Source organism: Phyllopteryx taeniolatus, chromosome 16, assembly GCF_024500385.1.
Source record: "Phyllopteryx taeniolatus isolate TA_2022b chromosome 16, UOR_Ptae_1.2, whole genome shotgun sequence".
In the NCBI taxonomy this organism is placed as follows: domain Eukaryota; kingdom Metazoa; phylum Chordata; class Actinopteri; order Syngnathiformes; family Syngnathidae; genus Phyllopteryx; species Phyllopteryx taeniolatus.
The window spans coordinates 17,088,696-17,113,590 of record NC_084517.1 but is presented as its reverse complement, the minus strand read 5'-3'; the positions used below and the strand labels follow the sequence as shown (position 1 = coordinate 17,113,590).

The 24,895-nt window shown below is 41.8% G+C and overlaps 1 protein-coding gene and 1 long non-coding RNA gene across 7 annotated transcripts in view; one reads left to right on the top strand and one right to left on the bottom strand.

Annotated features, from left to right (window-relative positions):
- The window catches only part of olfm2a (olfactomedin 2a), a 55,951-nt gene that overhangs the window by 10,086 nt on the left and 20,970 nt on the right, over positions 1-24,895 (bottom strand). For 2 of the 4 annotated variants that reach the window (XM_061748617.1, XM_061748618.1), the window contains exon 2: positions 5,271-5,420. In XM_061748617.1, the coding sequence (XP_061604601.1) occupies positions 5,271-5,420 (150 nt within the window). Of the gene's footprint in view, positions 1-5,270; positions 5,421-18,882; positions 19,244-24,895 lie in introns of those variants that run through there. The other 2 variants (XM_061748615.1, XM_061748616.1) reach the window with 2 other exon arrangements.
- LOC133465622 (uncharacterized) overlaps positions 9,267-24,895 on the top strand; it is a 62,741-nt gene continuing 47,112 nt past the window's right edge. For all 3 annotated transcript variants that reach the window (XR_009784687.1, XR_009784689.1, XR_009784688.1), the window contains exon 1: positions 9,267-9,463. This is a non-coding gene — a long non-coding RNA (uncharacterized LOC133465622). The remainder of the gene's footprint in view (positions 9,464-24,895) is intronic.

The window sequence follows — 24,895 nt, the reverse complement described above, 5'->3', positions numbered from 1 at the left end:
AATCTTTTTAGTTAATTACATTTTAATGACGTTGACAGTTAGTTCAGTGAATAAAGATTTTATGATGGCGACAGTTCGACCAATGAGCTTGCATTTGTTTCTTGAGGGGACATATAAAACCAAGCAGTGGTTGACCCGCTGCTAGTTAATACATGCTAGCGTATCATAGACAAGAACTGATTTAATTGAGGACTGTATTGTTGTTCAAGCAGCTTTGTCTTATAGTGGTTAGCACGTCTGGCTCTCAGTCTAGAGTTTCTGAGTTTTCATCTCTGCAGTTAGCAAGTACTAGGTATAGGGAGTTTACTGCCTCATTATTACAGAAAAAGTCCAATATTTCAGTTGTGATAAATGATTGGGCCGGGAAAAGAAATGCTGAATTAACTGTGCATTTTATTTTGATTGCATGTCCCTCAACATCCACAAAATCAAACTGATTTGACAGGACTAAAGAGAGAAAAAGTGGAAAAGCTGGTGGAGGAGGAGGAAGCATAAATTCAACAAGTGCAGTATAAGCACCTGCGCTAACTCTTCTGCGAACATACAATAAGTCATCTCAGGCTTATCTTGTGCTCTAATGAGCTTTTCCACACATTCACCCGCATCACACCATGAAATTCATCCAGTGTATTGACTCCATCATCATGAATTGGCAGTATATTAGTAAAACTCAGCTGAAACGTGCCAGCGAGCCTTGCTCTTGCACAAAAATCAGGATGCGCCGCCATATGCGCTCAGGTGTGCGTAGCACAGTCTATGAAAATAGAGGCATGCATGTTTTGTTTTCTCTTATGCCAAAATAAGGAGCTTCCTTAATGGGTGATGGGTTGTCACTCAGTCCTGTTAACCGTAACACATTACCCCCTCTGAAAATTTGGAATATGCCACAAGTCACACGGGCCACCAAATGTTGCATCATTGCAGGCCATGGGAAGACCAAAAGTAAGTTTACGCCTTTATTTTTCTGTATATTTGATGATATTTCGACTATGACTGGAGGTCTTATAATCTCAACCATCCTGTGACCTAAATGATGATTTAAATCCATATAGCCATCATGTGCTTAGTGTCAACATGCTTTTTTGCATAAATGCCATGTGGTAATATTTCATGTATTTGCTAATTCTATGCTATAAACCCACTCCTGTTACTTTCAGTCCTTACACAATTAAGGCAAAATGACAAAATGGCACCAATTCGACGGAATGGCCCATATTTAAACAACATATAATTGCTTGATGGATGTTAAAGTTGAAGAAAACTTCAAATTGGCCCCTTCATTTTTTTTGCATCCTTCATTTTTTTTTTTTTTTTTTTTCTGGTATGCGACCCTCGGAGGAAACATTTTTGGACGCCCCTGTTTTTGACCGTTGAAAAGATTAGCAGACGTGCTAACCACGAGGACACCGCGCTGCCATGACTCCATCGAATCTCAAATCAATTGTGTTCTGGTGAATGAAGGCTTTCCTGCTTGTGCTTTTCCATCTCCCTCCTTTTTGCATCTCCAGTATGCCAGTCAGTGAGCGAGGCTGCTATCTTCAAAAGTTTGCACATTGAACATTCCTGCCGCAGCTCTGGGGTCAGCTCCACATTGTATGAGGTTCACATGAAGCTGTAGACAGACTCTGGCACCAAGCTGTTGTGAAGTCTTTGAACCTTGACATGCTTGCCTGTCCTTGTCTTTTTCATTCAAGGAATTTGTGGATCGTCTCCACTGAAATTCTTCCTCCGCATGCTTTGGAATTAAATGAGGATGTCTCTTTAGTGTGTATGCTGCACACACACACTCGCACAGACAGACACGCTCGCTCCGTCTTTTTGCTTTTGTACAGCTCAAATAGCACAAACCTCAGGTGTCCTCATTAAGACGGGCTCCGGACGGTATTAGACGGGAGCGCTTGGATTTGATAGCTGGCGCCTTCCAGGCAGAGGCTGATATCGTAATCACCCCCAGTCCATTCCAGAGCCCCAAATTATACTGAAAAATGGATTGTGCTACGTTGGTTTGCGAGTGTCAGCACACTTAAAGGTTTTCTCTGTGATTTTCTTTAGCTAGAAGAAAAGCAAGCCAAGCCACTTTGTACCTGAAGAGACGCCAATGTTTGCTTCCCCTTGATGATTTGGAGTAAGAGTACAAAAAATGAAGCAGTTTTTGTATAACCGATCCAAATCCGCGGGGGTGATTTATGAAATAGATTATTTAAAAGGTTTTCGAAGGGATAGCAAGAAGCTAGCGGGTCGTCTTGTCTTGCAATACCGCTTTGTTCCTGAAGAAGCAACAGTGATTCTTTGATCTACGTGCGCGCATACCGATAATCCTGCCGATGTATCTGAAATATTATCCTGACTGGGATTTCTCCCCATCGATCTGCTTGGAAAGGAGTCAGGCCGACAATCGCAAATGTTAAACTTGTTTAGTATTTACGATCGCAAATCCTTACGTGTGTGATCAACACAGAGTTCGGCCGAGTCACAGACATTGTGATTGAGTTTGTTTGCCGAGCCTCTTCTACTTTTTCTGCTTCTTCCTACTACTACTACTATGACTATTACTACTACTACTTCGACTACTACTCTTTCTTTGTTGTATTTTCTGGCAGTCTGGATGCCCTATGGCAGCATGGTGCCTCTCACAGGTAAGTTTCGGTACTCCAACAGACGTCTGGTTAGGAGGAAGAGACGGACGATTGTTGGTGGAGAAATAGTTTTTTGTTTCTGGTGTACTGTGTTGGTCATCGTACACCACACACTATAAGGGCAGCAAGAAAATACATGCTCATTTCTTCATCGTGATGTGCGGGGTCTCTTTAAAAATCGGTTAAGGTGTTAAAAACAGTTATTCCGTGAGTAATTGACTCCTCCTTTAAAAAGGGTTATAATTGCCTATATATGTCATAACATGGTGGCAAAGCATTACTTTTGTCTAAACACAGCTCCAAGATGCCACAAGATGGCCTAAGCATAAAAACAGCAAATAACGGAGGGTAAATTCCAAAATAAAAGCCACGAATAGGTGAATTTGTGAATGTCGAACTGAGAATATACGGTACCCTGCTTTTGATAATTCTGTAACTACCTCTCCTAAAAAAAAAAAGACATTATTCAACATAGGTTATAGTAACCTGTGATGCCCCTTGTTGAGTTGGACTATAAGCAAATAAGATGAAGTGTTCTTTTATCAAGATCTGTTGCATTCACACACATTTTTGTTAACATATTTTACTCATTTAACCATTTAAACAAGACACCCCTGTTGACAATCAACAACAAACCAGATCTAGATAAGTTTCGAAATACGGCAGAAGCAAAACGATGAACAATGCAGGGAAATATGTCGTTTTACATTACATTTCCAATATCATCCATCAAATGCAGACACACAGAATATGTGACTATAAATAAACAATAAAGGACAGGGGTATGTGTTTTGGTAGGTGTTATAAAGAGTGCTCATGCAGATAGTCTCCATGGACAAAAAGCCCTCTGTTTGTCCCAAATCAAGTGCTTCTGTCAGAATATGTGCGCTCTGTTGTATTGTGCCTCTTTCAAAGTCTGTGTAAATTTTGTGCGCTTGAAGACACAGCAGACGCAACCAATCTGTCTGGGGAAAGGCAAACTTCCAATCAGGCGGAATCCAATATGTGGATTCAGGTGCCGGCCTGATCCGGCGGGGGGCTTGCCGAGCCCCTTCTTGCATCTCAATTTAGCCCCGCCTCCCTCACAAGAGCACATCAATGTCAAACTTTGGGTTTTATGGCCCTCCCTTCGCTAGCGCTCTAAAGAAGACGCGGCAGAGGTGACTTATCGAGATGTTACTTCCGCTTGTTGCGACGCACCTGGAAGTGTGTGAAGCTGTTTCCGGCGCCTTCTGTCACCTCTATCTAAAAAATAAAAAACGCAATGCACACGCAAGGTAAAAAAAACAAAAGCCTGCTTCAAAAGGATTTGAAGCACCGAAATGACTTGCTTTGTTAAACTGCAACACTACGTGCAGTTGCTGCACTGACGATGTCTGCCGGTTCTGCACAGTCATCCGTCGTAAGAATAATTTACAATGCAAGTAGAAAGCGCAGACCCCCGCCAAGACTCAATAATCATAAACGTGTCTGTCTGACTCGTTTGATTGTAAAAATTACAAAATGTTGACTGATATCCTGATTACGGTGTGTTGAAGGGGGTTTTCAATTATCTTTTTAAAATCACTTTTTATCGTGTGTGTTCAAACGGTCCTCATCGTATCTCAGTGGTGCCTTGAGATACAAGTTTAATTCGTTCTGTGACCACGTTCGTAAACTCTCAACACTTGTATCTCAAATCATATTTCCCATTAGTCCGTTTCAACCTCACCCTCCCCCCGCCATTTTTTTCGTTTGTTTTTTAATAAGGAACAATTGCATTCTATAATGTTGTGCTTTGTAAAAACATAGAGTAATATCGTAATTAAAAAGAATGTAACTCATTGAACAGTTTCTGCATTTGTGCTGCTCCTTCTGGCGTAACCGCCTTGGCCACCGGGAGGCAGTATAAGATACGCATGCGGTTAGCAGCTAACCGTTAGCATGTCAATGGCATTTTCCAGTAGGCCTATATGTTAGCATTAAGCTAGCATTGGGGCGTTCTTCAGGCAACGTAGTTTGTTTGTTTTAAAAATACAATGTGGAATTCTCTTTGTTTTATTTTGAGCTTGCCAGAAAACTTCAATTGGTAAGTGGCATTAAACAGCTTGAAGCCTCTTTTTTAATGAAATGTTCACCATTTGCCAAATTTCTGCTTATTTTGAAGTCTGTTGTATTGAATTTACTGCCACCATATAACGCGCAAATCTCAAATTTGCGCTCGCAAGTAAAACCAAAAATTTGGCAGAATGATGGCTTGTATTTTGAAAAACTTGTAAGTCGGGACTGTAGATGACAAATATGATCTGTGGGGGAAAAAAATCAGCCGTCTCTGGCCCCATCTTGTGCCTATAGTTTTTAAACACAAGAAACCACCGTTCCTGAGGAAAAACAACCAATCAGCTTGTTAAACGGTCAGGGCTGACAATCGTAAATGCTAAACCAATTCAAAATTTCGTTCGACTCCCGATATGTGTGTATCCCGGCTTTAGACAACCAGACCGTTACACTTGACTTATACTGATGCGATGAAATGATATGATTCAGTTTTAGTGATTTCATGGAAAAAATGTTGACAGTTTGCGTAGTGTGTGTGCATGACAGCGTGCGTTCTCAGTTGTGCCTCAAAACGGGCGTGTTATCGACAGCGGTCACCTTCTCCATGAGCTGGCGGAGCTGCCTGCTGCGTGGGTCGCGGTTACACATGTTCTGAGCCGGCGCGACCACCGTGCAGATACATTTTCCATCTGCGCCTTGTGCCGAGCTGTAGATCTGCCAACCTTCCTCCGGACTCGGGTATAGCGCCTGCGGAATGTGCAGAGACATACATCTTAGACGGGCAAACACTTCAGCGATACTTTGTCGTCAGCATGTATCAACATCGAACTGTGTGCAAAATTGTTTTCCCTCCTCTGAAAACATTTGTAAAGCTATGCATTCATCTCATACTTCGCAGTCCTGTGGGGATGTCCTTAGTGGGAAAAAGATCTTTTTAATCCATTCCATATCGTGATTAGCTGTGCCCATTCTGTCACGGCAACTTAGCTGCAGAGTCCTAATTTCTCCTTGGGATTCTCTTTTGCTCTCGCAGCCCTGCCAAAAGTTGTTCTTCCCCAAAAGCAATTAATGCCAATTGATTCCCGCAACAACTGAGAATCACTTGCGGTCTAATTTTAGCTTTGAGTGGAGAGCAGCAATGCAGAGTGCGTGAGAGAGAGTGTGAGAGAGGCTGACAGTGTTTACAACTACATAAACACTGTCAGAAAAAGAGAGATGTTTTCCGTTGATTGAATATGGGCGGTAGTGAGCACACTTCGATAGTTTGGACACGTCCAGAAGAGAGATAGTGAGTACATTGAAAGAAAAAGTATAGCAACATTAATAACAGCACAACAAGTAGATCAAAGCAACCTGTCTTGATTCAAGATTTGTACGACTTTTCAAAAGCCTTTCTTTAAACGCTGCTTTGTCAATATGGCCAGCGGCTACATCTCTTACAATAGTGGGTCCGTTATACTGTATATAATGTGAGCATACGTGCACCATATACGTTGTATTTGTATTGTTGGGGAAAGAGTTACATAATTGCAAGCCGACAGGAAACGGGAAATGTACTGCCGTGCTGAAGAAATTGTGTGGGGTGCTTGTGTTTAAAATGGATTTTGTCACTTTGAGGTTTTAAGTTGTGTTGGTTTTGTTGCGACTTCAATACAAATTCATTTTGTGGAACTACTTCCGTTTATGCCGCTCAGCTTTCTGTAACTGTGCACCTACCGGCTCGTCGTCAGAAAACGTAACTTTGACAACGCTTACTATGCAGAGGGCCTGCATTTGAAAAGTACGTACACGCACACAGGGACTCATACGGCCAATCAGGGGGAGGGTGAGAGGGGCGCATCCCGCCCTTCACTATCTCTGATTGGTTGAGAGACCAGATGGGTTTTACGTGTCTGGTTTCAAGTCACATTTCTTCCTCAAATCTCTCTCTCTCTCTTTTTCCGTCTGCAACCAAATTAGTCGCACTCTAGAGGCCTGTCTTGTAAAAAAACAAAAAAAATCACACAGATATGGATTTCCAGCACCACACCGGAATATTTTAATCCATAGCATTGCGTCCTCGGACGTAGAGTCGTCTTAATTTTATGCGTCTCTGCTCATTTTCGTGCATCTCAGACATGGGATTCACATCAAAAAGATCCCTGAAATGCATAAAAAAATAATGCCCACCCCAAGCAAGGATACGCACAAATTGATGAATATTACAAAAAACATTATAATTTTGTATTACGGGCAAGTGGCTCTGTGCCCCACAAGGTCACATAATTGGCCTCAGACTCAGAGAGAGGAAACAAAACAAAACAAAAAATCAATTTCCAATTGTTATGTTGATTTGACTTGCTGTTGCTGCTGTTCTGGTGTTAAGTGTCAAGTTACCAAGGAAACAGAGTAGTGAGTGGGACACGTATGCCAATTTGTGAATATTGTCTAGCAACAGGCATTTCAAAAAAATCTGTCCAGTTTAGCGCGGCCATTGTGACCTCCCCTCAGTGGTGCAGCAGCCTGAGCGAAATAAAGAAAAATATTTTGTTTTAACCTGCCAAGCTAACTTAATTTATATATATTTTTTAATGCTTTTCACACTCTGGGTACAAAAACAAAAACCCACAACAACCCGTAAGAGAGAGTGTCATAGTTTTCCACATTTAAATGGTGGAAAAGAACAGCAGGATGGACAACAACGCATGAGTGGCGGTGAACAATCAAGCGCTTGATGGCAGATGAAGAAGCAACATTTCAAAGTAGAAGAGGCGTGATGGAGCAGTGGAGTGGAAAACAGACCTTTATGTTCGGAAGCGGGCAGCAAAATGGAGCTGTGCGCCGATCAATACCGCAAACCGTTACCAGCCGGGGTGGGGCCCGGCTGAAAGCATGGATGTCCCTCTTGGACTAATCCAATCGGAAGTAGTGCTGAGTTCTTTCTTGCAAACACACACATGCATGCACGCACCCACAAACACACACACGCACACACTGTACATTCATATACATCCGTCGACTCCTTCATTCACATCTCCACTGGCTCTCAGCGGACAAGGCCAATATGTAATGAGAGGAGGATTGGCCATTTTGGAGATGAAATTAAAGAGCCATCAACATAAGTGCAGGCAGAAGGCGGCAAATAAAATCGTCCGCTTCCCTCCAAGCGATGCAGTCATGTCGTCCTCTTAGCTCGGCAGATCACAGGGAATTTTTATTTGGCGGGGGAACTTGGAGGGGTGCGTTTCATTGGAGTTTTATGCCGCAAGCACGCTCACACACATGCACATACACGCACACACACCGTCTCCATCTAGCATGTCTTCATTTCCTCTCGCCCGTCACTCTTTCTGAGCGAGTTCACATCAAATTTTTATGATTAAATAAATTGCGAGGCTGGCATCGTGGGTGCTGGTATTGAATATGCACTTCTATCGGCGCTATCTACCACAATAAAGAAAGCATATTTTATTTCTTTCATATTTCATCTCTTTTTTATTATTATTGGTTGCCAAAGTATTGTCTGCAAGGGTTTTGGGGAAAAAATTTTAATATTAAATTCCAGACAAATCATTCCTACCCACCTTCACCAAAGGTGAAAAGGCCAATACTGTGCATTAAAAGATGATTTCAACAGCTAATTCATACATTGTAAAAGGTAGGCTAGTATTTGTGTATGTATACATCCTGTACATACTAGGGCTGTCAATCGATACATTTTTCGATCAGATTAATCACGCTTTTGAATTTTGATGAATTGCAATTAATCTCATGTGCCAAATACACAACACATTTTGCTTCCAGATGGTATTTTAAACTCATGCTACGATGAAAACAGAGTTTAGCGCTGTACTATATGCAAATTACCTTTGTTTTATCGGAACGTTTGAAGCAAAACTTGAAGCCGAGCACACCAGTGAGTCTCCTCAATCATCTTTGCACTGGCGTAAGCATTGACCTGATCACTGACCTTTTAGCAACCCGCACCGCATTTCAGATATCCATCCGCGGTGACGGTAAAGGAGCGGGAGTGGTCAGAATTAATTGTGGGATTAATCTGAGTTAATACATGATTAATGCGATACTTTTGTTGTGATTAATCATGAGTTAACGCTTTCATTTGGACATTTTATACATATACTTACATATATAGTAAATATCATCCCCAACAAGGCACATTTTAAAATGGGATGGCCTGTGTTGGTTTCTTACTTCTCAATAAAAGTCAAGCTGTGAAGACGAAAGCATAAAAACTAAATTACTGATTGGCTGGTTTTAACGCAAGAGGGAACTGTGGCTTTTGTCGTTAAGGTGCAAAAATGCATTAAGGGGTTGAGAGCAAATAAAACAAATGGTTGAGTGCAAGTGGAAATAAATGTGTGAACAATTTAACAAACAGCAAAACAAACAAAATACTTGGACCAAATGAGGTTCAGAGAATTTGTTGAATACAAATAAATCAATGAAAGTATAAATCTAATAAAGTGCAATTTCAATAAAACACAATTTGGAATTAAAAAATGCATGTATGAAATAATAACTAAAACCTGTTTAAAACGGATCATTAATTTCATCTCTTGTGGTTTTAATGTGCCATTTCCTGTTTGACTTTGACAGACAGGAAGTCAAGCGGCGTAACCTCAGGAAGCAAATGTGGTTGGAATTGGAATACAACTTGTTTGAAAGCTTGGCATTCTGAAAGATTCATCAAGCCTTTGCGTGACAAGAAAACATTATTCCACTTTGACGACAACGGCCTTTGGAATGAATAAAAACTCTTGGCTGGGATGAAGTTTCCACTTCTACATCTGGTGAGTCTTGTGTGCTTAACTTGAAATCTTCTTTTGCAGTGCCTTGATGATTGGGAGTGGGACCTTTCCCTTCATGTTGGTGTTTCAAACTTCACAAGGGCTTTGTGACTGCACTTTTGAATGAACTCTCTCATCTTTCAAAGACAGAAGTGGGATGTGGGATCCGCTTTATAGTCCGCATTTATTGTTATTCTGCAGCGTGACTGTGCTGGTGTGTATTTCTGTGAGCATCTATATATTTGCACAATCCCCTCTCCGAGGCCTTTTTAATAATGCATGCCATTTTATATGCGACAAAGCCCCCCGTGAGCATTTGTTTGGAAAGCAGCGCTGCTGCGATGCATTGCTGCACATCTGTGTGGGCGTGGTTTTAGTTTGTATGTGAGAAGGCGCACGAGCAGGTGAAGCTGGCTTCTTGTTGCCGTCGTAACAGGTGGAGAAAAGATGGTGTCTGATTGCAGCGTGCACTTAACTGGGAGACTTTTCCATATGTCCTGCCTTCCGTGCTTCCGCATCCCATAACAGGCTTCATGCAAACAGTTGCAGAAACCCATGAATGAATGTTTTTTTTAATGGATTACTTTTTTAAAACAGTATATCACATGGTGGGCACCAAGTTTTAAAGTTTAGCTGAGGAAGGCTGGAGGTTATTCCTTTTGCCGTAACACACACCCCTTAATTTTCAACCTCATGCTGCGCTTCCTCATTTATTTTTTTTTTTTCTCTCCATAAGCTTCTCCTGCGTATTAATATTTCATAAATGCCGGGCTGAAATTAAGAGCGCATTTGAATCCGATCCAATTTCCATTCCCCTCTAACTCTGCCGCTCAGGAAGAACGTTTAGAGCGAGCTGGATTCACCAGGATGGAACTATCATGTAGTACTTTTTATTTTTTTGCCATTTGCCGTTTATTTTTCTTCATATCATGTCTGAGATGTACTGTAGATCTAAATACCTCAAATAGTACACTTTACATAACCTAGTTCTTGACTTGAAATTAACTTGTTTTTAGGGGGCGGACCCGTCTCATGAAAGTAAGCGACTGGATACCCTGCTCCAATTAGAGCTGTGCGATATAACAAAAGATATCGTAGATATAATGGGCTGGAGCTCATAGATAATTGTATGCCCAATGATAGTTTGGGTCTCGCCGGTGAGTGTAGCATAACATCGGGCTTGATCTTAGCGGCAAGTGTATGCCTAACGACTCGCTGGATCTTACCAGCGAATTTATGCCTCGTTATGGGATGGATTTCACCGGCAAATGTATGTCTAGTGACAGGCTGGGTATTGCCAGCAAGTGTATGCACAATGTTGGGATGGATCTCAATGGCAAGTGTATACCTAATTATGGGCTGGATCTTGCCAGTGAGTGTAAGCGTAATGTCGGGTTGGATCTCACCGGCAAGTGTATGCCTGATGACAGGCTGGATGTTGCCAGCGAGTGTATGCATATAATCGGGCTGAATCACTCTAGCAAGTGTTAGCCTAACATCTGTCTGGATCTCTGGACATCTCCTTGTCTGCGTCGCTCAACAGACTGACTCACATCGTCTTGCCAGTCTGTGTGCGCTGTGGCCAACTGCTTGCTTCTACGTGAGGAAGCAGAGCTGAGAAAAGCAGTTTAACTCCTCAAAAAGTCCATTTTTACATACTATGTCCCCTTTAAGGCGAGAAGAGGCGTTGCGTTCACTGTCACATAAATGGGTCGGTTAGCTGTGAAGGATTAAATAGAATATGCAAGTAGCAGACATGAAGCTGTCAGATTCATGGTGAGAGGAGCGGGGGAACAAGACCGCGACATTGAGTTGAGCGACTGTTTTGCAGAGGGCAGATGATGAAAAATCAATCAGGGTGTCCATTTATGACCATTTTTGCTTTGATGCTTTTTGGAGCCTTGGCAGTATTTCCTCTCCCCCACCATCAGACTCCTGACAGAAACCAATAAACTGCAAGTAACCGTCTGAAAGGCTGACACTGACTCACGAAACGTGTTGACTAGACTGCCATTTATAGTGGCTAATTTGGCCAGCGGACTTTATCGCCACTGTTTGACGATGGCCACGTCAGGGCTCAGTGTTAGTTAGCGCTTCGTGAATATACATTTGTGGTAACGGTCTGAATTGCAATTATCTTGTTTCCTGTGTCCTGTCCAGTTTGGCACTCTTAGGGTGGGATGTTAAATAACAATAGCGCTGATGTACCCATTAACCCATCCAAGAGTCGCCATCCACACCAAAAGCAGCCAAGGGAGGAAGCATGTATTTGATTGACAGCTGAATGTTCCAAGGGGGCGTGGTTTTCATATGGTTTTCATACATACATACACGCCACCACAGCCGGTCCGTCAGAAAAAAGGCCGACTCCTAACCGGTCCACGGTGCAAAGAAGGTTGGGGAACACTGCTGTACATCCATATAATACACAAGAAGAATGTTGAGACTAAGTTTCAGTAAGATTCGTCATTTTTCACAGAACCGAAAGCAAACTCATTTTAAATTGTGGGTTTACTCCCCACCCCCCCGCATGTGACCTAGATTAGTGTTTTGACAGAGGCACAAACAAATGCACCTGATTTGCACAATAAAACTTTTTTTTCACACTCTGATCAATAAAATATGTGAGACCCGGTACCAAATGGCCTGTGGGCTGGTGCTTGGGGACCCCTGCCATAACAAATATTTGGCCATCAGCACATGGCAGCTAAAATCAATGGAGCGTAGAAACTGCGCAGTTGAGCGGGCGAACATGACGACGGACTAACTAATCAACTTCTGCAATTATCTGAGCATCGCTCAGCAGCAATGAAGCTGTGAGAGCCCCTTAATGATTAACAAAGTTCCGTGGGATTATCCAATTAGGCGTCCGAGCTGCAGGTATCGCTGTCGAGAGAATAGACTCCTCCGGTGTTTCATTAGAGCGACCCTGGAGCTGGCTGCTGTACAGGCGCGGCTAAATGAGATCATAAATCTGTCGCTCCCTACTTTTATGAGCATGACGGGAAGTCTATTAGAACCTTCATAAGCACTGGGCGATGCCAGCGCAGCAAGTTGGCCCATGAAACCGTCAGCTGGACTCGCCGTCACATCTGCAAGAGATGGCGTGAGGGAAAAAAACGAGAGGTTGGTCGGGGGAGTGAGAGATGCATTTTGGGAATGCATGCATTGAAGCAACAAGCTGAGTTTGTGAATCAAGATAGAATTGTCTTTAAACGTGCGTGAACTAACCTCAAAAAAATCTCTCTGTGGGCTGCTTGTTGTTTTTTTTTTTTGTACAATACATTATCCGACCAAAAGTATTGAAACGCCCGCAGAACCCCACTCACTTTACAGTAATAAGCTCTTGTGCCGATTTTAAAGATTAAATGTTTATTATATTTTGACTTTCTCATGAGACAGTGAGTGTGACTTACATCCTTCTCCATCCTCTCATATTCCCCTTATGATGCAATGTCTAGCATATATACAGTATTAATGTGTTTATAAGGTTTATGTTAATGCTTAGAGTGCATTAACCTATTACAGTTTAACACTCTCTCTGGATATCAAAGATGACATGTTTTCACATCTGAGAGAGTTTTTTATTTTTGAAGTCATCACTTCATAGCAAAGAAAATAAAGGCGTCGACGAAATGTGATTTAACGTTGAAGGGCATCATGCGTAAATGTTTTGCCACAACACTCATTTTGTTGCTTATATACTACTGCAAACACTTATGGCCTAAATCTCAAGATAAATTCATAATTATTTTTTTTTTGTACCGGAAAATTCCCCTCTGTTGTAAAGTTAAATAAATATTAAAGAACAAAGTATTAAGCAGTCATGTTTTCCCCTGTAATTCATATCTTTATTGTTGTAAGCATTAAGGGACCCAAAAATATGTTATTTATTATATACATTTTTTTGTCGAAGTCGTCGAAGGTCTCACTTTCAGCAGGATTTAAGAAGAACTTAAGAGGCTATGACCAATTTTAAAAAACAAACAAGAAAAACAAAAAACGCAACCTCTCTACAATTCGAGTTAATGTTGCAGAGGACATTGGTGTTCCTCACAAATATGAATGCCAAACAACCAGATAATATTTTTCTACAATATCGGTGTGGCAATGGAATCAAACGCAAGCAGATAAAACTACACACACTCAAATACTTTCCTTTAAATATACCACGCAACATTAAACACTTCGGTATGAGTTCAAACTCCTCTTACAATATATACTTGGTTTACAGATTATCTGATTTCCAAAAATGTAACGGAAGTGCAAGGACGTTGTGCGTGTGTTTGCTTTGCAACCTAGCAATAGCGAGATCGCCGACATTTATTGGCTCGAGCTTTTTTACTGCCACTCAGGAGAGCAAAAACCTACACATGCGGTTAAGAATGTCTCCACTGACAACCCAGGCTAAATTCAGCTCCGTCTCAACAAATGGCTTCGAGCAGTTGAACAGTATCACTTCAACTTGAGTTCTTGACACCAATCACTACTTTCTTATTTGCAAGGAATGGAAGAATGCCATTTCCATTCATTTTCAAAGGGAAAAGTTGATTTGAAATAAGAATGACCACGATAGCTATCTCAATGCTAACGCTCAAAGCAAACCGCCATAGACGGGCTAATGAATAGCCTCGACAGTCGGTGTTACAACCCTTTAAACAGCAAACTAGTTTACTCAATCGACACCACCTCTGCTAATTGCTGCCTATCAATTATACACCATGGACCAAATTCTTGATGATCAAAAATTGCAATCGATCACGTCCATGGCCAATTGTTTCAATCCTGTTGTGGGTTTGATTTGTACAAATTTAAGGTGACCGCTGTAAATTGCCACAAAGCCGCTCCTATAAAGTCTGCAGCCGTTTAATCAGCGGCGTGTAATCGATCAACACAATTTGCTTTATTGGGCCACACAGTGGATGTAAAGGTTTACAGCGCTTGACGGACAGCGCCACACTGACCTCAATCACAGTTTGATTGGTATGCTATAAAAAAATAAAAAAGTCTATTCTGTCAGCTGCTTCAGAGCTTTTTTTTTTTTTTTTTTTAAATTGAAGATAACACACGCAGGTCTAGAAGTCAATGTATTCACATTATCACACATTCACAGATATGAATATGAGTTTGAGTAAAGAAAGAGCAGTGCATCCCTGAACTTTTTTTATTTACACACTCAGATCTTTCTATTCCAGTGACTGAAAATGAATCGAGACTATTACAATTAGCTTTTGTTTCACTCTGAGTCTAAGTAAAGCAGTTTTTTTTTAACGAGTTTCATAGTTACAATCTTAAATTGAAAAACATTTTTAGTCTAGACGGTTGTTTCCCCCATTAATTTGTTTTTGTAAATACTGTAATAGATCAAAAATCTGCGTTTAAAAGGGGAGGCAATGACGATGATTGATAGCAGTCTAGAAGCCAATCTTGTTCCAATAATTGAACCTTTGACTTTTGTTGTTCTCGTGTGCTGCTGCCTTCCATTTTGATGCCGTAAAACAAAAGTTTCCTTATTTAGAGTTGAGTAAAGACTATTTTATTCTAAAAATGCAGATGCACAGTACATGGTGGTTTTCATTGTATAAACGCAAGAACCTTTGGACTATAAATTTTGTGCAGGACAGTCACTGCTTCCTTACTCGATGAATATTCATTTCTGGCTTTGTCAAATTTCCCAAATAATGCCTAATAAAATAACAAAGTAAAAAGTGGCTTTTTTTGTCAAGTGCATGATGTTAGACTTTTTTTTTAATACTTATGAATGTATCCTTATGTAAATGCATTGCAATAGTTTTAGAAGCTTTATATAGTCAAATAAATATCCTTAGCAGGATTTAACTACAACTTGTCAAAAGAATAAACATTTTTTGTGCAAATTCCAAATAATGGTGCAGATCGAGAAATGCATGTTCACTTTTCATCATTTGCTTTATTGTAATGTGAATGATCATCCTCCATGAAAAAGGAAGTATCCTGATGATTAATAGACAAATAAGCAAATACGAATAGTGGCCATTTTTTTTCCAATGTTGGAGATCTGCAGTAAAATGATTACTTGTCGAGTTTTCTAGTTGCCGTCGTTTAGTTCGTTTAGCACGTCTTGCCAGTTCTATACCCACAATGCTTCGCGTTCCAACGTATTACAAAACGTGGCAGCGTTGAGCGTTTCAGGGCCTTTCGCACTCATTAAGGAAACACAATTTTGCACTATCCAGATGTGCGCAAGCATCCAGGCAGCGTTGCATTTACTGACATCACGTGCGGTCCGGCGTCAAGCCGTTCGTCCATTTCCTCAGGATGACTCTGTTTGAAAGCGGAGGGGACCCGACGCTGAACTTAGACCGAATGTAGGACGCGTGTGCGAAAGGGCGAGCAGAAGCCGTGTGTTTGCCAGCGGCGGGCTGGCTGGCTGGCTGGCTGGCTGGCTGGCACCCGAGTGCCACAAGAGCGTCGCGACATCGCCTTTGATAAGAGCACCAAACACGCTGGTGAGTCAAGATGGCCGGGAAACGTCTCGTTAATCGTGATGGGACCTGATGAGGCCTTTACGTTCAACTTTTATTATTTATGAGGGGGAGATTATCTACCATCACATATGCTACCCATTCAAGGCGGCGCCATCAAACCGGCCCTGTGAGTTTTGATGAAACGCTGACGAAAGGCGGCTGCACAATACCTGCAATAAAATCTCTCCTCGTAACTATGTATATTTTTGATTCCGCCTGCTGCTTTGAAATGCAAAATAGAGGACTTCAGCCACGAGTCTCAATCAGAATTCTGAGTTTGCTGGCAACCTATTTCATCTCCCACTCGACTGCGAGCGAGATAAAGTGAAATGGATGGATTAAGCAAGGGCGCACACCCCGAAGGGAAATGTCGTTGTCGGGCAGGATTTCCAGAGTTTAGTGGTGTAAATAATTCAAACCCTTCTCACACTTTGAGCACCTTTTACAGTGATGTTTTACTGCAAATAGCCTGCTGAGGCGTGTTCACATTACGAAAGTTTCAGGCTCCGTGTGTTTCTTCAACCTCGTGACTGCGCTTTTGACTAAAACATGATTAAATGATGAAAGTCGTCTTAAAACAGATGGACATTGCCGCCCCCTTAAGACAAATATAGTCAGAATACATGGTTAAACCACCAAAAATAGACACACATACACACTTGTGCGTGTACTTCATATCCAGATGGCCTCACATCTCTCGGGATGTTAAATTTCCTTCCTTCGTTTGAACAGAACGCTGCATTTGCATTATCGGGCGAGGGGCCGTTTGAAAACGTGCTCAGGGTGAAAGCAGAGGCATCGCTCACCGCGGGAACGTCGGAAAATGACAAATGAATTCACTTAATGGTGTTGAATAATCATCTTCTAACACCGCCCATCAGCAAAGGTGCAAAGTTCATGTTTGTGCGTCTTAATGAAATATAAATGAACAAATCCCCCAAACGTCGTCGCCGAACACTTTCGAATCAATGACAAGGACATAATTCAATTTGCATTCAACTTTGATCAATTTCATTTCTGGTTGATCCAGCTTGGTTCAATTCATATTGGTTAGGTTCAGTTTGGTTCATTCCATTTAAATCATTTTAATAGTCCAAATTGGTTGACTTCTGCTACACTTACTGCAAATGGGGCTGTTTTGATTTGTTTCACTTTTGGTCAATTAAGTCAGATTCAATGAAATACAGTTAATTTGTGAGTCGATCTACTCCCTTTCCAGTCATTGAAATTAAATTAAATTCCAGTTAATTGGCTTTAGTTCTATTCGTTACGTTTTGGTTTGGTTTGCTGGATTCCGTTTATTCAATTCACTTGCATTGCATTTACACTCATTTGAACTGATTTTACTATTGTTCAATTCAGACCCATTCAAATGAATTCAGTTGGATTTGGTTAGGTTCAATTTATTTTATTTGACTTGTGTTCCATTTATTTTAGATGCTTTTAAACTAATTTCTGGTTGGTTCAGTTAGTTCAATTCCATTTGATTTCAATTCAGTTTGGTTTAGTCTGTCAAATTCAATTCAATTACCGGTAATCAAATTTGGGTAAATTCTGCTGATTCAATTCAAATGTATTTTCTTCTTATCAGCTCAGATAAGATTAAATTCAAAGTATTTAACTTTTGATTCACTTTAATTCAATTCTGTATTCAATCTGATTCAGTAAAACCTGGTTTGAACTTGGTTGGTCCAAAATATTTAAATTTAACTTGATTCACTTTTGATCACTCCTTTGGGTTTAATTTGGCTTGGTTTAGTTGAATTTAATTCAGTTCATTTAGGTTTAATTGAGTCACTACTGTGGCAATCACTTTCATTGGAACTGATTTACTTCTGCACAATTCAGTTTGGTCGAATTTGGTTGATCCGCTTGTGTTCTATTCAATTCAATTTGACTTGAGTTACTTCTGATCATTTCAATTCCAGTTCAGTTGCATTTGAATTCCATTTGATTCAACTCCGTAAGGCTAAGTTTGGTTAATGTATTAGATTCATTCAGTTAATCCAATTTGGTGCAGTTCTGCTGATTCGATTCTGTTGCTTGTATTCACTTCTGATCAACTTTATGTGATTCAATTCAATGTATTCAACTATTAAATCACTGCTAGTGAAGTTCCAGTTCAATTTTATTTGAGCTGTTTGTCTCAATCTGTTCAATTCACTTCATTTAATTGTGTTCAGTTGTGCTGATTCAACTCAGTTTATTCAACTTTTGAGTCACTGCTGGTCAGTTCAGTTTCATTTGGTGGTGTTTATTTTGGGACTGATTTGAACTAATTCATACTGGTTTCATTTAATTTGATTAAATTCAGTTGGGTTCACTGCTGGTCAATTCAGTTTGATTCAATAAAATCTTGATGATAATGATAATTCATACCAAAAGTTCCATGAAAAACTGATTAGGACCACTCTATTTCACTTCACACAAACAAGCACTTTTGTCAATGAACAATGGGAGACAAAAAAATAATTAAAAAGTCCAACAGAGGAACCTTGAACAGAACCACAAGTCATCTGTGACCATCTGCCTTTAAGAAAACAAGTTGCATTTCATCAATAATTCTGCAGTCGTCTATAACATCACCCTTTGAGTCCCACCATGATGACTGACCGATGGCATCAGAATCACTCCCAAAGTGAGAGAGACACACACACACCATAAAACATACAATCACCACTATGTCCTTCCACTGCTTTTCACCATCACTCATCATTAACAGCCGCATCGCTATCCCAAAAAGACGACTCTCACACTTTGACATTGCTCTCAACACGGGTGTCTGCTGCCATCATTGCTCTCTTTGAGGGATAAGATGGACCTTTGCAGCAGTGCAACACACAACTCAAATCCCAACAAATTCTCTCAGCCCCCCACCCCCCTTCCCCCACACTCAAAAAAGTAAGTGGTACCCACACTCACAATCCTCTCTGAGGTGCCCCCTCTGGAGATGGCGGTCCCGTTGAGTCCCACCAGAGACGGTAAAGTCTGAGACATCCAGTTGGTCACCATGGCCATGGTGCTGAGCACCGCCCCGATCTTTAACATGGGAACGCTCATGTTTGCCTCCTACGGTGTGGGGTGGCCCCCGGATGGCCCTACAGCCCACCCTAGACCCTTCTCTCCTCCAGAGCCCGGTCCCCTCCGGCCGGTTCGGTTCCGACTCGGCAAGAGCGGGATCAAATCAGCCAGCTGACGTGGTTACCGGACTCGCCGCTCGCTGAGACCTGTTTGAGGAGAGCAGCATCACGCAGGAATCGTCCGTCTCGGAATGACATCCTGAGCCTCGGCCCTCCCTCCCTCCCTCCCTCAGTCCTCGCCTCCTCGAGATTCACAGCATCACATTGGCTGCCTCGCATCCCATCCCCTCCCAAACAGCTCGTAGCCACTCTTTCTCTTTCCGCTCTCTCTGACATTTCTGTTCTTTTTTTGACTCACAACCAGATGTGTATGTGTGTGTGTGTGTGTGTGTGTGTCGATATTAGAGGTCTGGACATCAAAGTGTGTGTCTCATTTCACAAAGCAGATGCGTGCCTTGTAATTTGCTGGCAGCATCGACTCCTGTCTTTTACCGGATCGATGCGGGGGGATTGTTTTTAAAGGTTGTCGGGACATTAGCGGGTGGCCGGGCGAGCCGTCACCCGGCATCGTGGCAACTCATTTGTCAGCATCTGTCTGTCCTATTGATGGTCTGAGAACGTGTGGCGAGAACAGTTCAACAGCGGGGGGGGGGGGATTAAATGCAAGATTGATAGCTGATCCGTCACGGCTTGGGCTCGCAGCGCATATCAGGGTGAACGAGTGTGAATGCTGAGAGATGCTGTCGCTCCAGGCAAAATGGGGACTGTAATGCCAAATAATGAGTAATGCATGATAGGAAATCCTAGCAATTCCCTGATGTCGTGCAAATAGGTCCCATGGTGACTGTCAGCAGCATAGGGGATAATAGCACAGCAATCTGATCGGCCGTTCAGTCTGTGTTTCCAGCAAGTCCAACAGTTCCGTGTGATATTATTCATTCGTAATTGGAAATTGTGCACCCTTTCATAGATCACAGTTCGGTATGGTATTGTTCAGCGTTTTCATTGTGAAGGAGTCAAGTCAAGTAGCACCTGTAGGAATCGGGACCGAGACCTGCTGCGACTGGCGAAAAATCCGCGAGTAATTGGTACCCACTCGCAAAGATTTGCAAAAGGCCTACAGATGCCAAGAGATGACGGCAAAGCACTACTTGCGTCTCAATCAAACTCCTCAACTCACTTCAACATACTGTACTGACACCAAGATGGCGCCAGATTGGATCTGTGTGAACACAAGAACAGAAAATGAACTCAAGTGAACCATTGACTTAAATTGTAGCTATCTAATATGGAGGCGCTAATACAGGTGCATCCAAACTGTCTTCCATGGGCCGCATAGAGAAATATCGACAAATGCAAGTTCTACTTTGAAATTCTTCTTCAATTTATTTAACACGCTAAAACCAATCCATAAAGATATGTGAAACACATATGTATATTGTTATGTATATTGCTGTCCACCAGAACCCTTGCATGTCCAAATATGATCAATTTCACATTTTTTTCACAAATCAATTCTCATGGTCAGTCCCCAAATGATCTTAGAAATTAAACAATCTAAAGTGTTTAAAACAAAAAAAACTTGAGAGCGAGGATGTTACTCTCTTGGACACGTCAACTGTCGGGTGTGTTGTATAACTCCACCTCTTCTCGACTCTGGAGGAGCCTTGCGGCATTTTGCCACCGCAAGATTGAAAGCAAGTTTTTTCTTTTCTTTTTTTTTTTTTTTAAAGAGAAAAGCGAGTGAAAATAGGTTGGGTACATTTGAACAGGTGTGTTTTGTTAAAAATCGCTAGAAGTAACGATTCATTGCAGAAGGAAGCCCGTCAGCCACGAGGGTCGGTTGGTGTGAAGATTAGTTTCCGCCTATTACTAGTCAGCTCTTCGTTTTGATTGTTGGGTCACTCATGGCTCTTATTGACTTTTGAAATAGACTCGAACAAGATGGCATTTTAAAAAAAATAATTGCCTGAAAAGGAGTGGTTTTGGTGATGCGAGACTACTGCCTGACAACAATGATATACTGCATTTAATTAAAATTTAAAAAAAAAAGCTTGATGATGAAGCAAAAACTTGGTGGTCAGTGACCCTGCAGTCCACTAGAATAGATCCGCCCCTGCAGCATGTTCAGAATCCGAAGCCAACCTTGACACAGAGCAGAAAGTGTCGCAAAACAATTGCGATTCAGAGGCGTGTTTAATGTATGATTGGTGCAAAATAAGTGAGAGAAGCCAACTGTTTTTTTCTTCTCTTTCTGCCTCGCTACCCAATATAGAAATTACTTAGTATAGTGGCCCCCAGTCAATAGTTTGGACACCCCTACTCTAATATCTCATAGTAGTGTGAATGTGTGTGATGGGACGTCATCCCATTGGCGACAATGGTGTCATTATCTGGCAGGAAGCAGCAAGTCTCATGATGCAAGAAGGAGGGGGACCTCTCAAATAAAAGCGTCAGCTCATCTTCCGTCTTTGCTCCTGCTCTGCTGACTTATTCATTGCACCCCCCTCCCCCCCCCGCCCACTTCCACGTGAGTGATATGAGTGCCTTCGGGGTGTGCCTGTCACATGACACACAATATATATATATATATATATATATATATATATCAAATGTCAGCTCTCCTCACCTCACCTGCGGGCTAAACGTGTTAGGCGTCCTCGCCGGTTCTATATTGAGTGCAGCCAGAGTGCAAGAGTGCCCCCGTGTGGCTGCAGGCGGTGCTGCATCTCACCGCCAAGCTCGCAAACTTGGTGGCAGGTGGATGTCACCCCGCGGCAGTGCATGAAGGAGATGGAGGAGGGCATGTGGCAGCCTTGTTTAGTGTCACATTCTTGCAAAGAAAAAAAAAAAAAAAAAAAAAAGAGAGAAATTCAGCAACAGACAAAGGAACTAGAACAATTCCTCGTACAGTATAAATAAAACAACCAAACAAATTGAGCTCTAGGATTCATTGACTTCATCAGTACTTGCATGCTTACCACCAAACTCGCCCAATGCATCAGTAAATCACATTCATTCCCTCACTATTTTGTTATTCTGCACATTTAGATTCACTCACTGGGTGGCAGCAGAGGCTCAAACATGAATTTAGATGTGTATTTTTTTAGCCGCTTCATTTAATATGCCAGAAGAAGTATTAATAAGGCAAGAGAAGAGGGGAAAAAAAATCACTATCTCACATAATGGAACCTTTTGGCACGGGGAGCAAACTTGATCATCCATAGATTAATTACCTCTGCCAACGAGGTTGCATTGGGCTGCGTGTGTTGTAGCCTCGCCCCCCTGCTTGTTTGCTGCATTACACAACTCTCACTTTCCTTTTATTTACACAGCTAATTGCGTCTTTGGGGCGCAATGGAAAAAAATGTATTTGAAGGTAGAGACGGTTCATCTGACAGATGGAAATCCAGACACTGTCTGGCTTACTTAATGAAATCTGACAACCGTTATCAAGCAGAAAATCGTCATTTTCATTTGTTTTTAGATTAGTTTTCACAGCCGTTGAAGTTCAACTTGAATACTTGTCTATTCTCTGCCTGCTCTGAGGCCATTAGCTTCAGTTCTCAGCCTTTTTGTTCACACTTTCTGTGGATTTCAAGAAAACCTTGACAGAACCTCACGCCCAACCTCTCGCTCTTTCAGTCTGGTGTAAAACAAAAAATGGTGTCATGCATGCATCATCATCTTTGTTTTATTTGTTTGGTTTCATTTAGTCTGAACTTCGTTTACACTTTTATGACAGTTAAGAATGTGAAAATGTTACTTAGAGGGAGTTGACGATTGAAAAAAAAAAACTTTGACTTTTGTGCATAAAGTTATCCTGATTTGACAGAAGTACAGGATACATATGATTTGTGAACAAATCAGCCATCTCCATCCATCCATCCATTTTCTGAGCCACTTCTCCTCACTAGGGTCGCGGGCGTGCTGGAGCCTATCCCAGCTGTCATTGGGCAGGGTACACCCTGAACTGGTTGCCAGCCAATCGCAGGGCACATACAAACAAACAACCATTCGCACTCACAGTCATGCCTACGGGCAATTTAGAGTCTCCAATTAATGCATGTTTTTGGGATGTGGGAGGAAACCGGAGTGCGCGGAGAAAATCCACACAGGCACGGGGAGAACATGCAAACTCCACACAGGCGGGGCAGGGGATTGAACCCGGGTCCTCAGAACTGTGAGGCTGACGCTCTAACCAGTCGGCCGCCATCAGCCATCTCGAAAAACAAACAATCAGAGCTGGAAGGTGTGATTTACGAGGTGTCAATCATTTGTCGTGCACTCGCAGACACACCCTCGCTAAAAAATGCACGACTAATGAAGTATGCCCACCTTTAACCTTTGTGCACAGTTAACAAAGGAATTGTTGATGGTGACAGCTTGACTTTAGTGCTGATAAGTTACATTTCTATTATTTCTTATTGGTTGGAAAAAAAAAGTGTTTCTCCAGTGTTTTCACTGTTTGTGTTGAAATGCTTTGACCTACATTTGCAATGTACATACATGGTTCTTTTTTGAAATAGAGCCTACAGGTTTGAACATGATCACAGAAAAAATTGCTACTTTGCAGCAGCCTTTAGGCACGCTCCATCTATAAAGGGCATTTTTAATACAGTCAGAGTGATGAAAATGTGTGGCAACGTCAACACCCGTGCACGCCCGTGGATGGCAGTGGAGCACCGCTAATCCCCAAATTCAGCATGATAAGAAACATAACACACACAAACACACTGAATGCAGCCTGCAACATATTCAAATGTGAAAACACAGGCCCCGAGATGACACCTCAGCTTATGGCAAAGACCCGGTCCACAGTGAGCCGAGCAGGCTGCGGAGAAATGCTGCAGTCAGCCCACTGCCCATACACCGGCTTACCCCCCCCACCCCCCCAATAAATGAGTCATAATTTGATAATTACATGATGGGCACGGAGGGCCGCCGCCTTCTTAATAGAGCAGGATCCAAATCAATTTGTACGCATGTGACCTCCTCACCATGGTAACAATGTAAATGGCATAAATAGAGTGTAGCCCAGGGTTGAGGCAGGCCGACTCAGCGGCGTGCTTTTAATCTATTAAGGACTCCTGTGGGCTTTCGAGTAAAAACGGCAGCGGGGAGTGCACATGTGCGACAACCGAAGTGCAAGGAGTGAGTCATCGCGGGTTGAATATGCACGATAATCCACAACAAATGCAGAACCTTTGCGGCACACAGGAAATCGATTCTTCTGAATTGACAAATAGTAGCATGGCACAACATACAGTGGAAGCCCCCCCGAGAACCTTTCGGGAAATTGCGCACCCTCTGATTTACTGAGCTTTCCAATAATCTGCTCTATCATCAATCCATAAACTAGTATTAACTACTCTTAGTACTGTAAGCAAGTACTTACATTTGAGTTATGCCGATACCAAGTACCATTACTCGATAATGCCATTGGGATTTGCATTAGTGAAGAAAATGTTGAAAAAATATTGAAAAAAAAAAAAAAATGTATGAGTACAAGTTTGAACTTTTATTTACAATCTATTTTACTTGAAGTACTTTTTATTTATTTAAGCATGGTGTTAATTTTAAAATTGCATAATGTTACAGTGGCCTGGAATAATATGGAATATACTTTTTTAGGAGTAAAACCTGCTGTTTTTTTTTTTTCTTAATGAACACTTACGGCTAATGTTGATCATTGCGGTAGTTAGTGCTTGGAGAGGTTTTTTGTTTGTTTGTTTTTGAGGTGATACTCTGTAAGAAGTTTTGAAAACCACTACTCTAGATGCTCGATGAACTGAAGTTCTCACGAGAGTCTCTATTGTGTCCATGTGTCTCTGCATTATGTGTAGTTG